Raw genomic sequence first — 13,415 nt, forward strand, 5'->3', positions numbered from 1 at the left:
CGAATCTGACGGGAGGCGGCAGAGGGTTCAAGGGCATGGCACCGAGTGGCGCATGCCTCACTGGGCATTGGAAAGCTGGAAAGCTGGTGTTCTGATTGACAGGTACCGGCACGTTGGCCATGGTGCAGGCGTGGCCGAAAGCAGCCATCATGTCCCTGCGCGGCCGTTTTCGGGGGCGAGGGGAAACAAACACAGGCGCAGTCAGGCGCCCACTTTGTACGGTATGGAGGCATTCAGTTCAGAAAAAGAAACACGACGGACAAGGTGAGCAAGGTGAGCTTGATGAGGCCTGCTCGGTTCGGTTGACGATGATTATTGGGCCCGCAGAAGCAGCGCACAGGACACTGGGCCAGACGCAGCGCACGGGCAGAGACAGGAGGGAGATCGGCGACGAGGCCTGAAGGGAGGATGAGGTGGACGTGGACATGGATATGAAGTCAGCCAGGGAGAAGGTTCGCGTTGACTGACTGCGGTTGCGTGGCTTCATGGCTTGCGCCAGCCTGCAGCGGGTTGGGAGCACGGCGGAACGGCTCGCTGACTATGCGCTGGGTCCCTGATGAGGGCTTGAGGTGTAGAAGTAAAGGAAAGGTACAGCAGTGGCACGTCATGGTCGCAATGCAATGTACATCTCACGCTCTCCGCCAAATAAAATCGGGGCGCCGCCCCAGAGGTTGAACATACCTACATGTGTAAATAACGCCGCTCCCGCCTCCTCCCTGCTTCATCCTGACTCTCGCCCACCCGACCCTCTGGCGCCTTATCGTCCTCCCTGACTACTGCCACATCCCGAATCCCAGCAACCACCCCCGGCGACTATTATATCTCTTGTCTCTCCTCTCGCCGCCCACCCACGCCCGCCCACCTTTCCACTCAACACCACCAACACACCCCTTCGACCTTCGATGAGCTTGCTATTGACTCGTCCCTCCCACCCATTCGCCTCCCCATCCTCCACCATGGCCGCCCGCACCCACTCCGCCTCGGACATTGTACGTTGCCTGCCTCGTATCCCGCCTCACTTCCCCCAGTCTAACATGTCTCCGCAGTCCGACCCCTATGCCCGCTACCTCTTCCTCTCGTCGCAGCAGGAGAATCTGCGCCAGCGTCTGACGGTGCAAATCCCACCCACCGACCCCTACGCCACGGCAAACTACTCGCCGCGCTCCTCCTTCTCCTCTGACATTTCCATCTCCCTCTCCGGCACCCACTCGCCTCTGAGCCATTCCCCCACTCAGACTCCCACCACGCCCTTCAACACGGCCGCACACAACACCCCCGGCGCCTGCTCCTCGCCCGTCCCAGACCTGCCGCATCACACCTACCACGCCACCACCAAGACGGGCGCACCGCACTCGCCCTCGCAGGCCCGCAGCGGCGCCCCGCTGCCCGCCGACTCGGCCCTCTACGACGTCAACAAGCAGGTCAAGGCCGTCCTGACGGAGCTGCTCAACACGGACAACGTGCGCCGCGACGAGCGCTTCCGCGCCTTCGTCCAGGGCCGCCTGATGGACACGGAGCTGGAGATGCGCCGCCAGCGCCGCCGCCGCAGCAGCGTCGACCGCGAGGTGCTCGACAGCATTGCCGAGCACTTTGGCGACGTGGGCGCCGCCGGCCAGTACGCCTAACCCAGGGGAGGCTCTCTCTCTCTGGTTGCAAAGGGCACCTCTGCGTCTGCGCAGGGAGGCTTCAACCATGGTGGCGCACCCGTGCTTGGAGCATTCGTCAGCATGATGCCACATTCACCGCACGCCTCGTCAGCTTGGGGTGGCGAGCGCAGGGAGCATTCGCCCACACGATAGATGCGCTCCCCAAAAGTTTCTTTGCCCTGTCTTCCACTTCGTACTCGCGGCTGGTCCGGATACCTGGGCCACCCGCGCTCTTCGTCACACTTTACTCACACACGGTTCTACGACGGGTCGAGCAGGCGGCGACAAGCTCGCCCCTGTGGTCTCTCTTCTTCTTTTCTCGTACATTGTTTTCCCTCCTTTCGCCCCGACCGTGCTGGATCAGCTCGCGGACGGCGAACGGACGGACGGACGGATGGATGGAACGACGCAAAACCCGCCCGGACAGGGACGGCGGACGGACGGATGGTTGGTTGGATCGGCTCGGAAGGTGTTTTGGGATTTGTTTCTCACACGGCACTTCTTTCTTTCTCTTTCTCTTTCTCTTTCTCTTCAAACTTCTTTTCTTTCTATTCCTCATTGACTTCTTTTTGCAAAACCGGATACCCACCCACCCACCCACCTTTTCCAACAATCGTCCAATCAGGACGAGAGAGCCAACGAGGCGAGGCGAGGCGAGGCGAACAAGAGAAAGAAGAGGAAAAACAATCACCACTTTTCGTCAATTGTCAAAAGCATCACTCCTACCTACCTTTTGCATCTACTCCCCGTATGTATGTACGTACGCCGCGCTCGTGTATGCCTCTACTCTGCCCTCCTCTTCTCTTCTCTTCTGCTGTACCTACCTACCTACTTCTACCTTTACCTTTCTTGTCTCTACTTTTACCTCTGCTTCTTCTCTTTTTCTCTGCCTCTTTACTAGTATGGTGTCTGGCGTGGTGTGGGCATGTACGATAGAAAGCAGTTGTTTGAGTCGGACGGAGCATCGATGGATGGACGAGGCATGGCGACGCGCTGCGTCGCGTCGCGAGACATGAAATCACATTGTCGAATTTTGTACCTGCCTGCCTGCCTGTCTGCCTGCCTGCTCTTTTTCGCCTTTGCCGTGCAATATGTGACATCCACTGTACTCTTCTCTCTCTTGTCCTTCATCATTACCCGCTCATCTCCCAACGCCAAAACCAACGCCAGACGAGAAAAGCAGCCAAGGCACCGACCGCATAGGTAGGTAGGTCGCTTTCTAGCCGCAGAGACCAGACCCTGCCTGCCTAGAAAAAACGAGTCAGCCGCTCGACTGCGCAAGCGCCCCTTCTTTCTTTCTTTCTTTCTTTCTCTCTTTCCCTGCATGCGCACGGAGAAAAGGCAGGCTAGGGCCAGGGCTACTCATCGCAGCCAGTGCCAGCGATATAGCCACATCTGCCCTGCCCTGCCTTATTCTAGAATGAGAAGAAAACAACGTGAGCGAGCTGCCGCGCGCAGGGTTACTAGTTGTTGTCGAAGTCTTCTATGGTAGGGTATCGTATTTGGCAGTCTAAGAGTGAGGTGGCATGCGATGAGCGTTTCCTGAGCAGGACAGGGTGAGCAGGGTTTGCGCGCCGCCTGCCTGCCTGCCTGCCTGCCTGCCTGCTTGCTCTCGTTCGCGCTCTACATGCATGCACAGTCCCCCCGCAGCCCGCTTCTTGCCTAGGCGAAGGAGGGCAGAGGAGAGCCAGCAAGCGAGCAGATAGCTAGCTAGCTACATAAGTGCAGTCTGTACCTAGGCGAGGCGACGCGAAATGCAGAGTTACGTCTAGCGTGCGTCTAGCATGCGTGCGTGTGCCTAGGCAGGCCAGGGGATAAAGAGACAGAGGAAAAAGGGGAACTGATCGCCTTGCCTTGCCTTGCCCTGCCCTACACATGCGTAGATACTGAGGTAGATTAGGAAGACAAGACCGACGGTGCTGTACACAACCATCTAAATACAAATCAATCTACCTAGACACACAAAGTGCGTGCGGGATGTGTATATATGTGTAAATGTAGGCGACGATAGAGAAAAGAGGAGAAGACAAGACAGAATCTCAACATCAGAATCTGAACGTCACCTACCTACCTACCTACCTAAGTACTAAGCCCCTGAGTCAATGCGTGCAGATAGGTAGGTACTTTACTTCTGCAGGGTAGGGTACCTCAGGGAGCACACCCACACCACCACACCACACCTCGCGCATCGACCCTACACAGTCAAATCAAAACTCTGCGTGTTTTGATATCGGTAGTGGTGGTAGTGGTGTGCAGATGCACAATATCGAGAGATGCAACGCCGCGAGCGGAACAACGCCGCCATCAAGCTGCTGCTGCTGCTACCGCTGGTGGTGACAAGAGATCAGATCAGATCCAGCCGCCCGATGAGGAGGGCTGCACGCGATGAGATGGGCCCGTCTATCACCCATCCACCCTGCCCTGCCCTGCCCTACCCTGCCTCTCGACCTACCTCCACACCAAGCGGGTAGGGCGCGTTGGGAGGGGATGGTCTGGGCGAGTGTGCAGGATGATGGTAGGAATAGCGGTAGCGGTGGTGGTATCCTAGCCGCGCCTAACGAGCGCTGTAGCAGCGCGCGAGCGGGAAAAGGACAAGGCCAACTACCCCTTGTCTTCGAGAAAGCCGTGATAGGTCGATTCAGCTGCTAGCGGCAGAGTACCGGAACGAGTTGCTGCTGCTGCTGTTGCTGCTGCGGGGGGCAAGTACTCTAAGGATAAGGAAGGTCTAAGCTGATTAGTCCCAGAGCAAAACTGTTGACATTGCAAACAGAACGAACGGTGTGCAGCAATCCATGGCCAAGGGAGGAAATTGCGGCCAGGCAGATCAACAGGCGCGCAAGAGCACAACAGCGCAACGGTGGTGCAATGCGAGCCCATGCAGCCAATCACAACAGATTGCGTAAGAATTTCTCCAACGGCGACGACTCAATCAATGCCTTGACCTGCCACCGAGTCAATCAACACAGCATCCCGTATTCACACTCTGCGGCTTGACGTCTGCACAACCCTGAGCGGTGCGGAGCGGTGCGGGCAGCCGAGGGGTGCCTGGTCTGTTCACGACCGGGGTCTGCGTCCAAAGGGTCTGCGTAGCGCCATGGCGGGGAAGAAAGGCTTCAAGGGTCGCCGCGCCGCCGCCGCCAGGACAAGGTGATGTAGGGGTCTAGAAGGCTATGCGGAGAAGGGCTAGGCTGCTTAGCTAGATTGCCGAACCGAGGAACAAGCGAGGCGGACGGCGGCTGCCGGGCAGCGTTAGCTTGGTGGCTTCTGTCCGTCCGTCTGTCCAGCGAAGCGTGGCGAGGGTAGGGATGACAGCTGAGGTTGAAAGGACGACGCGTGAGGGGTTTGGCGGGATATTGTTGGAGTCTGATTGTGAAAATAGGAACGAGCTGGAAATCAGGAAGTGTAAACAGGGAGCATCGGGTGCTGCGCTTAAGTCAGGCCCTGAGTGGACATGATGCTGGAGAATGATGTGACTGGAAAAAGTTTCGAACCTGCTGGTTGGGTCGTGATGTTGCATTCACCTGGTGCCGCAGACGAAGGATGTTAGAGAAGGGCGGCATGGAGTGTGAATCCCAACAGCGGCTGCTCAGCCAGCAACTTCGTGATCCAACGCTGGTTGGTGAATGGCCAAAGCAAGCATCGGCAGCATACAGGCTGCCTTCTTACAGAGCCTGCGGCAGCTCCTTTGGACAGTATGGCCGCCAGTGGTGTGACCCTTTCCCCTCTGATACGCCCCTGGCGAGTGCCTTATCAGCGCTGCGTGGCCATCTTCCAAACGGTAGCGATTTCCAGTCGAGGCGTTGCACCGCAGCATGGCCGCTTGTCGATTCCCATGACCACACTATCCAGCAGGCCGGGGCCTTTTCATCTCGAGGCTAGATTTCGTCAGCCCAGCGGTGGAAGTCAGGGCGGACGGGCTTCCGCATTCGAGCGTCTGGAGAGCGTCAACTGACACTGAGGCAGCGCTCCCTTGAAGGGCGGCAGTGAAGGAGGGTTGGAGAGGCGGACTGTTGGAGACGGCTCCACGCGGAGGCTGTTTAAAGTTTCGGGCTAGAACGCAACGGGGCCTCTGAACGACGGGTGCATAAATCTGACGTGCATGCGTGCGGTCGTGCGGAGAGAGCGTGGTTGTGGAGCCAAGGGCAACCGTGGATGTGGGGTTCTCCGCTTTCTTGGCAAAGAGCCGTCTGGGACCATCTGGGGAGACGGTGGACTGACCTCAGCCAACCTCCCGACTCCCCGGGACATGGTTGTCAAAGGATGCAGGGTGTCAAGGGACAAGTCTTGTGATGCTCTGGGACCTGGGAACCGGAAGCTTTCGTGTCCTGGCAAAGGACCGAAGTCTGCACTTCTTTGACGAGGAACAAAGGAGGTTTCAGGATTGCCATTGTGCGTGGGACGGCGTGGAAATATTCAGTTCGACATTCTCCTCGATCCCGGTCAGGTCAAAGTGTTGATTGAAGCTACGCCTTAGGAATAGCTCATCGATCGTCCGTGTGGTCATTTGGCCTCGATGGCGCTGAGTAGGCTTTGAGAAAGGCCGAGGAAGCAATCTGGATGCATGGCGACTTTCCACGCTGGTCCAATGCGAGAAGAAGTCCAGCGCTATCTGGTCGGGCGCTGGTCTGGCGTTGTGAGAGGGAGGGCGTTGGGGTCAGCAGAAGGCGGAGAAGTGAACCAAGCTTCCGGATGGGCCCGAAAATCGGAGTGAGGTTCGGCCGAGGCCGGAGGTCGTGAACGTCCAACGTCTCCTCAAACTTTTGATGATCCGACAAAGTCTTTGGCGGAGAGCAGAATTCGCTTCTTGCTCATCCGGACAGGTTTGTGACGTTGCAGATTGAGTAACCGAGGCTGAAAAGCCTGTCAAAGCCCACGGCTTTGCATTTCGGCGATTCTGCCTGCTTCTCTATTTTGATCGAACCGCTCAAACATAGTAGCCCATGGTAAACACACGGAAGTATCACAGAAGCCATCGCAATCATCCGCGCTTCATTGGCACAGTACCTTCTCGTAAGCGATGTCCACGCGGAAATTGTCCTCTCCCAACCTCCATGAGAAGTACGAACTGGTGGAAAGCCCACGCCGCAGCCGCTGCGATTTCAGCGAGAATCAGCACAATGCCCAATTTGCGAAAGGTTGTCCGGTATATCCAACAGCCAATGAGCATACGGCGAAGGTTTCTATGCCTTGATGCGGCCGTGCTGCACGACACCAGGTACCTACAGCACCTGACACACGCCGGCTGATGGACTCTGAAGAAAAGCCAGGCTGTTAAGGCTGAGGGACCCAACTTCCCCAGCCACCTTCTCGGCGCTGTTGCAAGCGGGTAGACAGATCAACAACGCGGCGCTGTGGAAGCTTTTCCTGGGGCGTTTGGAAAGCGGCCGGCGAACTGAGCCGGATGTGTCGTTCTGAGGAGACTTGATGGCTCCGTCTTTTGAGACTCTCTACCATGCCTCGCGAAAGTTTGTCACTTGGCTCGGCGATGTCGTGCCCTGGGAGCCAAAGATATCCGATGGCCAAGTTCGTGGGTGACATGCGTTGAGTAGTGGGCAAGGAAGCCGAGCGATGCGTGCGTTGCGCCGCCTTTTGGGCAAGACAGCCGCATACGAAAGGCTACGTGGGGATGAGGTCTACTAATGCCAGCCAACACAAGATGTCAAGAGCACGGATTGTGAGCAAGATGGGAAGGTTAGTAGGAGCCTGCAAGCATGGCATTCGGGCAACGCGTGCGGCGTGTCTGGTCGTCACCGCGTCGATTTTAGAACACTGGTGTCGAGGTGACAATCAAAGGTGGCAGACCGACACAACAGCCAGGCCAAAAAGGACGTCGGCTAAGGTGCAAAAACCAAAAACGAATATCGTCATCACCCGCCCGGAATCGAACAGAAGTCAGCTGTTGTGGGATTCCAAACAAGTTGAATGATAACGCCTTTCCTCCCACGACGCCAACATTCGGACGATTGGGGTTCCGGTGCTAGTCAGTCTCGTTGTTTTGGGTTATATATCGGCCTTTGGGCGACTTCTTGCTCATTGCCTGGTTTTCGCCTCTTCTGCCTGGCGGATTTGCACCTGCGCTCGGTCGATTCCATATTCACTCTTCAAGTCGCCGCCTCGACGGACTTTCACCTCACCATCGCTGGAAAAGGTCAGGTCAACCGTCAAAGTTCAACGCTGATCGATCCGAGATCGTACGTAAGCAAAGGAAAATCGTTTTATTTTCATTGAAGTTGATCCTACACGCAAGATAATACATCGGAGAACTTCATATCTGCCGCTCCTCCGCTTCTTGCCAACCTCTCCATTGCCAACGTTCCGTTTGCATCGGCCTCGCGATCCTCGTGCCATAGCTTCATCCTTGGGACGAACTCCCGAGTTCGTCAACTCGACAGCTGAGCGGGGCGGCAGTGATGGACGCTGCGGATAGGTATGACGTGAGGGCATATGAGCCAGCCGGCGCTGCGTTGCTCGGCAAAGGTTCGTGACTCGCTCATGAGTGTCGCCAAATCCGCGCGACCAGGCCAATGAGTGCCGCATGTTCTTGTTCGCACGTATTTCATTGCGCATTGCAACGGGCCAGCTTCTCAACGTGCAATCTTCGTCCGCAGCGAATATGCAGAGCTCGAACGCGCAGGACTCGCCCAAGCAAAGCCGCCAAAGGTCAGAATAGATGTCGATAGTGACTGCGGCAGTTTGTCAGTTGGCTGGAAGGAGTCGAGTTATGGCTTGGGTCCTCGCACCTTGCTCGAAATCCACGAGGATCGCTTCGCCACGTTGAAAGCCTTGCCCTCGCCGAGGACGTCGGATGGAATGGGAGCATTGAAGACGTCAATGTGGGACGGATCCATTGTGTGGGAGAGTTTTCAGATGATTGATTCTTTAGGGTGTCCGCGAAAGAGTAAGACACAAAGTTGCAGGCTAGCCACTGAGGCATAATTTCTTTCCCCGGCGCCAACGCTTCCTATATATTTCCTGGACCGCACGAAGCAGTAAACACCCCGCAAAAAGGACCTCCCGACTAGCGCCGCCAAATCCGCAGCCAAGCTCTCGCAACAGCACCACCGCAGCCCCCTGAAACGCCTCGACAGACGCAAATGACGTTTGGCGCCTGCCCTCGAAATTCAGGCTCACGCCATGATTGGACGACCCCGTCGCAACGCGCGCCGGCGGTTTTCGCTCTGCAGGCTAGCTCGTCGGACTTATGCTCTCCACACCAGCTAGCGCTCGCGTCTTGTGTAGCTACGGCGCAGCCAAGCTACTAGAAGGCGTGCGTCTCGCTGCATCCCCGTGTGTGCGGCGGTTGATCGCCGCCTTGGCTGGGCAGAGAAGCACTGCCAAGCGTGGTGGTCTGTCGTCTGTTACGTACTTGTGGGGAAATCGTGTCGATGAGACTCGCCTTGGTATTCTTGGGGGTTCGCTGACGCACTTCCGCGTGTAGGTCGTCAATAGTGCCTTATATTCGCCGCTGATATTACCTGCTTGTCCAAAGGGGGACCCAGAGACTGGAACAGTTGAGGCATTTGATCAGCGACGACGATGGTGCGTTTTGCGCCGAGCAATTGAAGCGGTAGTATGTACTTCGAGCCTACATGGTGAGTCTTCCATCTGCCAGAATCGAGTGGCTAGTCGAGACGCGGCATAGACGGCAGTTATCGCAATTTGTTTTGCATTCGGACTTGTTTGGTCGGGAATTTTCCTTCTGGCTTCTACCGGGCAAATTACTGCGCGCCTTCTATCTTCCAAGCTCTTTCCTGTCCCCTTCTTGGCCGAATCGTCACCGGCGGATACTTCAACAACTCGAAGCAGAGGAGCTCGAGATTGGAATCCACGGCAATGAGGCTGCGACTGGTCCTTCGATATTTCCAAGGAGCTTGGCTCTACTATTAGACCATGACAAGATGATCAGAAGCACAGACGAATGCAGGTTTCAAACAAGTAGAGGCGGGTCCAGCCGGCCAAGAGGGTCATGCTCCGGATAAGATCACCAAGCACTTGGTAGATGGTTTCAGACCACCGGTACCCGTGAGAAGGCCAAAGGATGATATTCTATGGGAACGAGCGAGTCAATGCCGCGAATTGATTTCCAGACAGTGCGGCATTATCCATATGCACATTTGGCGGTTGTGACTGGATCTCGATCGAAGGACTCCGGGACCGCATCTGGCCATTATCTTTGCCTTGTGTTTTAAAGTACTGGCGGCAATGTGTGCTTGAGCTTGAGCAGGGGAAGTTAATGAAGAGTCGGTCGTCTTGAATCCACTACGTTCGAACACTGATATGTGGGAGGCGTCGGACTCCATTGCTGGTCGCCAAGTGATGGGCTGCAAGCTTCTAGTATTCTTGGTGCGAAGGTTGTGTGCAAGAAGACATCTGCGAATTTGAAGATGATGTACAAGCCTTCTTGCCTTCTGATTGGCCGAAAGGTCGTATAAGCTTGCCCGAAGGCCAAAGGAACCAATCCACTTTCTGCACCACCAGTCCAAACCTGCTCCAGCAGACATGGTGCGGACGTTATCTTTACGGCTTCAAATGTCCAGTCATCTATCATCTGTGGTCAAACTCATGCGTCTGGAGCCTGGGATGGGGATAAGCGAGGATAAGCGCCGGGTGGCTGGCAGTCATGTGCAGCTATATCCAAGGGCGCAGCACACTGCTGACTGTGTGGTAGCCGACGGCAGCCGTGTTGTGACAGGTAGCCTGCCGCAAGGTACAATGCGCGTAGCTCGCAGTGACATCATCCAGAGCAAGGGATGTAAAGCTTGGCCTGGAATGCGCTCCGCTTCACTTGACGACGTCGCGATTGAACCGCGCAGAGGCACGGTAGGGGATGGAAAATGTACGGCCGACGCTGCTCATTCTTCAGCTGGTGGTCTTGCAAAAAGAAATTCAATGTTGCACGTTGGCTTGGCACAGCAATGCCGCAGGCCGTAGGGCTTGTATAGCGTAGGACACAAATAGATAGTCTGGTACGCCTTTCAAGCCGGCACATGCATTGCACTGATAAGACGACAATTGAACTTGTGCAGATGAAGCGAGAATTGCGATGGCAATGGTCCTGGGCTTTAGACTTTCCTTAATCGGAGCAAACTGCGTGGGGGATTCCATGGCCTCGGCTGGCAGGCCAGAAGAATCGCTGGCCCACCGAACGATGCGCAAAAGATTTGTCGTCTGGAGACAGCGGTGTCGGACGATGACGGGCGTTTATCTGGTCCAGACGGCGAGGGGATGCGGCAGAAGAGGGCGTTTGAAGTAGTTGACAGGCGCAGCCAAGGTCGGGCTCGGCTCAAAGCCCTGACATGCGCGGCCACGGGACTCCACTCAACACCTGCGCACAGATCCATCTTCCCCTAAGTACAGTTGTAGGCGACTTCATCGTCTGAACCTGTACTTAGGGGAAATTCAACACCAACGCGAAAAACTCAGTCCTCCCAATTTACGTAAAGCCCAGGAGATACGGAGAGCCTCAATCTAGCCAGCCCGACCGCGACATGGCCATAAATAGGGTCCCGCGGCTTTTCAGCCGTTCGAACAATGGCAGCAGCGGTCCTCCAGAGTCTCATTCCTCACACACCAAAACCTGCCAAAGCCGCTTCCAACGCTCTTCCACGCCCCGTGCCCTTGTCTCTTCCCCGAATCCCCAGCCCCGTCATCATGACACACGCACCCACGCTCCAACCCAAGTTCCTGCCGCACCGCGATGAATTGGGAGTCGTCGCAGTCGGTTACTCCGGCGGACAGGTAAGGTGCACCGATCCAGGCACGTTCCCAGCTGCATGCTGATGCGGTGCGCTTTCAACAGAGGAAATCTGGCGTTGATGCCGCACCCATGGCACTCATCGAGGCTGGTTTGCTCGACCAGCTCAAGGACGACCTCGAATTCAACATCAGCTTCGATGGACAAGTGCACAACTACTCTCACGTCATCCCCAAGCAAGACGCCGACCACCGCAACATGAAGTCGCCGCGGTCGAGTAGTGCGGTCAACAAAGAGCTCAGCCAGCAGGTCTACGAGCACGCATCGAAAGGGCGGTTCGTCCTGACTCTCGGCGGTGATCATTCCATTGCCATCGGGTCCATCTCCGGCACCGCGAAGGCCACCCGCGAAAGGCTGGGACGGGAGATCGCCGTCATCTGGGTCGACGCTCACGCTGACATCAACACGCCCGAGACGTCGGACAGCGGCAACATTCACGGCATGCCCGTGGCCTTTCTGACGGGCTTGGCCAAGGAAGACCGGGATGACATATTTGGCTGGATCCAGGACGAGCACCGGATCAACACAAAGAAGCTTGTATACATCGGTCTGCGAGACATTGACAAGGGCGAGAAGAAGATTTTGAGGGACAACGGCATCAAGGCCTTTTCGATGCACGACATTGACAGGTCCGTCGTCCTCCTCCTGGGGCCCCTGCGGCCATCAGTCTGACCCCGCGTCATCGGTTCCCCGACTGACTTATTATTAGGTACGGCATCGGCAAGGTCGTCGACATGGCTCTCGGGTGGATTGGCAGCGACACTCCCATCCACCTCTCATTCGACATTGACAGTCTCGATCCCCAATGGGCGCCCAGCACGGGTACTCCCGTTCGAGGGGGTTTGACGCTGCGCGAGGGTGACTTCATCGCCGAGTGCGTGGCCGAGACAGGCAGCCTGATAGCGCTCGATCTCGTCGAGGTCAATCCCAGCCTCGAAGTGCAGGTACGTAGCAGTTTAAATACCGTCGCCATGGCCGAGCCTTATCCGACTGACTCTAGTTGATCTGCAGGGCGCGTCTGAAACGATCCGTGCGGGCTGCAGCATCGTCCGCTGCGCATTGGGCGATACGCTGCTGTAATGGCCGTAATCAGACGGCACGTGGTTGGTTCTTGATACCAGCAATCAAGCCGTCGACGAAGGATTTTTGTTCGGCTAGGGTTCGGCGTCGGCTGGCCACTTTGGTTGAACGGGTTCGTCATTCTCAACGGGGGACAGTGCTCGACGGAGCGGGTACGGCGGACGACGAATGCCAATGGGAGCGTTTCTAGACTTGATATCCATAATCTTCGCAGTATTGATAGACAATTGATGATGCAACTGACACGGACACGGACTGACAAGAATCGTCTTCAACTCCTTTCTCCTTGAGCGCCTCAACAATCAACGCTCCCGCTTCCGGCGCGACATTGAGGATCCCGAAAGGCAAGACTCACACTCGGAACCCGATATCGGGTAGAGACAAAAGGAGGGCGCCGGGGGAGGATGACAGAGACAAAACAGCTGGCCCATTCGAGATTACTCGGCGTAGGTGGAGAGGGTGAGGGTCGAGGCGGGCCCCGAGTACCGTGCAATGGCTTACTCCGAGCTTCGCCGGTCCTCTTTGGCTGAGGGACTTGTCCGTAGGGGCTGGCTGAAAATCGCGTATAAATCTAGTAAGCCCTACGGCGCCTGCCGCGGGGCCTGCTAGCTGTACGCCATTTTTTTGTTGCGCTTGTCGATAAAAAAAAATTTTGGGACGACGCCTCCGTCTCGTTTTCGTCCCCTTCGTCCACGACAACCAACACCACCACCCGCACACCCGAGCTCCCGTTCCCCTCTTCGTTTTGAGCTTCGCCTCTGCTCTTGCTGCTGGCGCTCGTCGGTAGCCGTTCTCCTCCGCGCAGCGACGCCCGCTCCGAAAACTTTCCCTGGTCGCCTCCGGGTTCCTCCCTGACTCGCCCCGGCACATCCGCAAGGCGCCATACGTCATTCTGGCTTAAGAGGGCACGCAGACTCGACTTGATCCAGAAAGGC

The 13,415-nt window shown here is 56.6% G+C and overlaps 2 protein-coding genes across 2 annotated transcripts; both read left to right on the top strand.

Annotated features, from left to right (window-relative positions):
* Window positions 1–956: 956 nt before the first annotated feature.
* J3D65DRAFT_670441 (uncharacterized protein) lies at window positions 957–1,625 on the top strand (the record flags this gene model as incomplete). The annotated part of the gene is made up of 2 exons (XM_066803284.1): window positions 957–989; window positions 1,047–1,625. 2 exons carry the CDS (start codon window positions 957–959, stop codon window positions 1,623–1,625), a joined length of 612 nt encoding a protein of 203 aa, XP_066652615.1.
* Window positions 1,626–11,162: 9,537 nt separating this feature from the next.
* On the top strand, window positions 11,163–12,729 carry J3D65DRAFT_634782 (uncharacterized protein). Its single transcript, XM_066801254.1, has 4 exons — window positions 11,163–11,384; window positions 11,446–12,029; window positions 12,110–12,344; window positions 12,412–12,729. Exons 1-4 carry the CDS (start codon window positions 11,178–11,180, stop codon window positions 12,478–12,480), a joined length of 1,095 nt encoding a protein of 364 aa, XP_066652616.1. The 5' UTR covers window positions 11,163–11,177; the 3' UTR covers window positions 12,481–12,729.
* The last annotated feature ends 686 nt before the right edge of the window (window positions 12,730–13,415 follow it).

The sequence above is a fragment of the Phyllosticta citribraziliensis genome, assembly GCF_038025025.1.
Source record: "Phyllosticta citribraziliensis strain CPC 17464 chromosome Unknown J3D65scaffold_10, whole genome shotgun sequence".
NCBI lineage: Eukaryota > Fungi > Ascomycota > Dothideomycetes > Botryosphaeriales > Phyllostictaceae > Phyllosticta > Phyllosticta citribraziliensis.

Excerpts from the sequence above, each read along its gene's own strand:
- J3D65DRAFT_634782 (XM_066801254.1), top strand. The coding sequence starts at position 11,178 with ATGGCAGCAGCGGTCCTCCAGAGTCTCATTCCTCACACACCAAAACCT. Across the intron at positions 11,385-11,445 it reads TCGGTTACTCCGGCGGACAG|AGGAAATCTGGCGTTGATGC; the intron begins GTAAGGTGCACC and ends CGCTTTCAACAG. Across the intron at positions 12,345-12,411 it reads ATCCCAGCCTCGAAGTGCAG|GGCGCGTCTGAAACGATCCG; the intron begins GTACGTAGCAGT and ends GTTGATCTGCAG.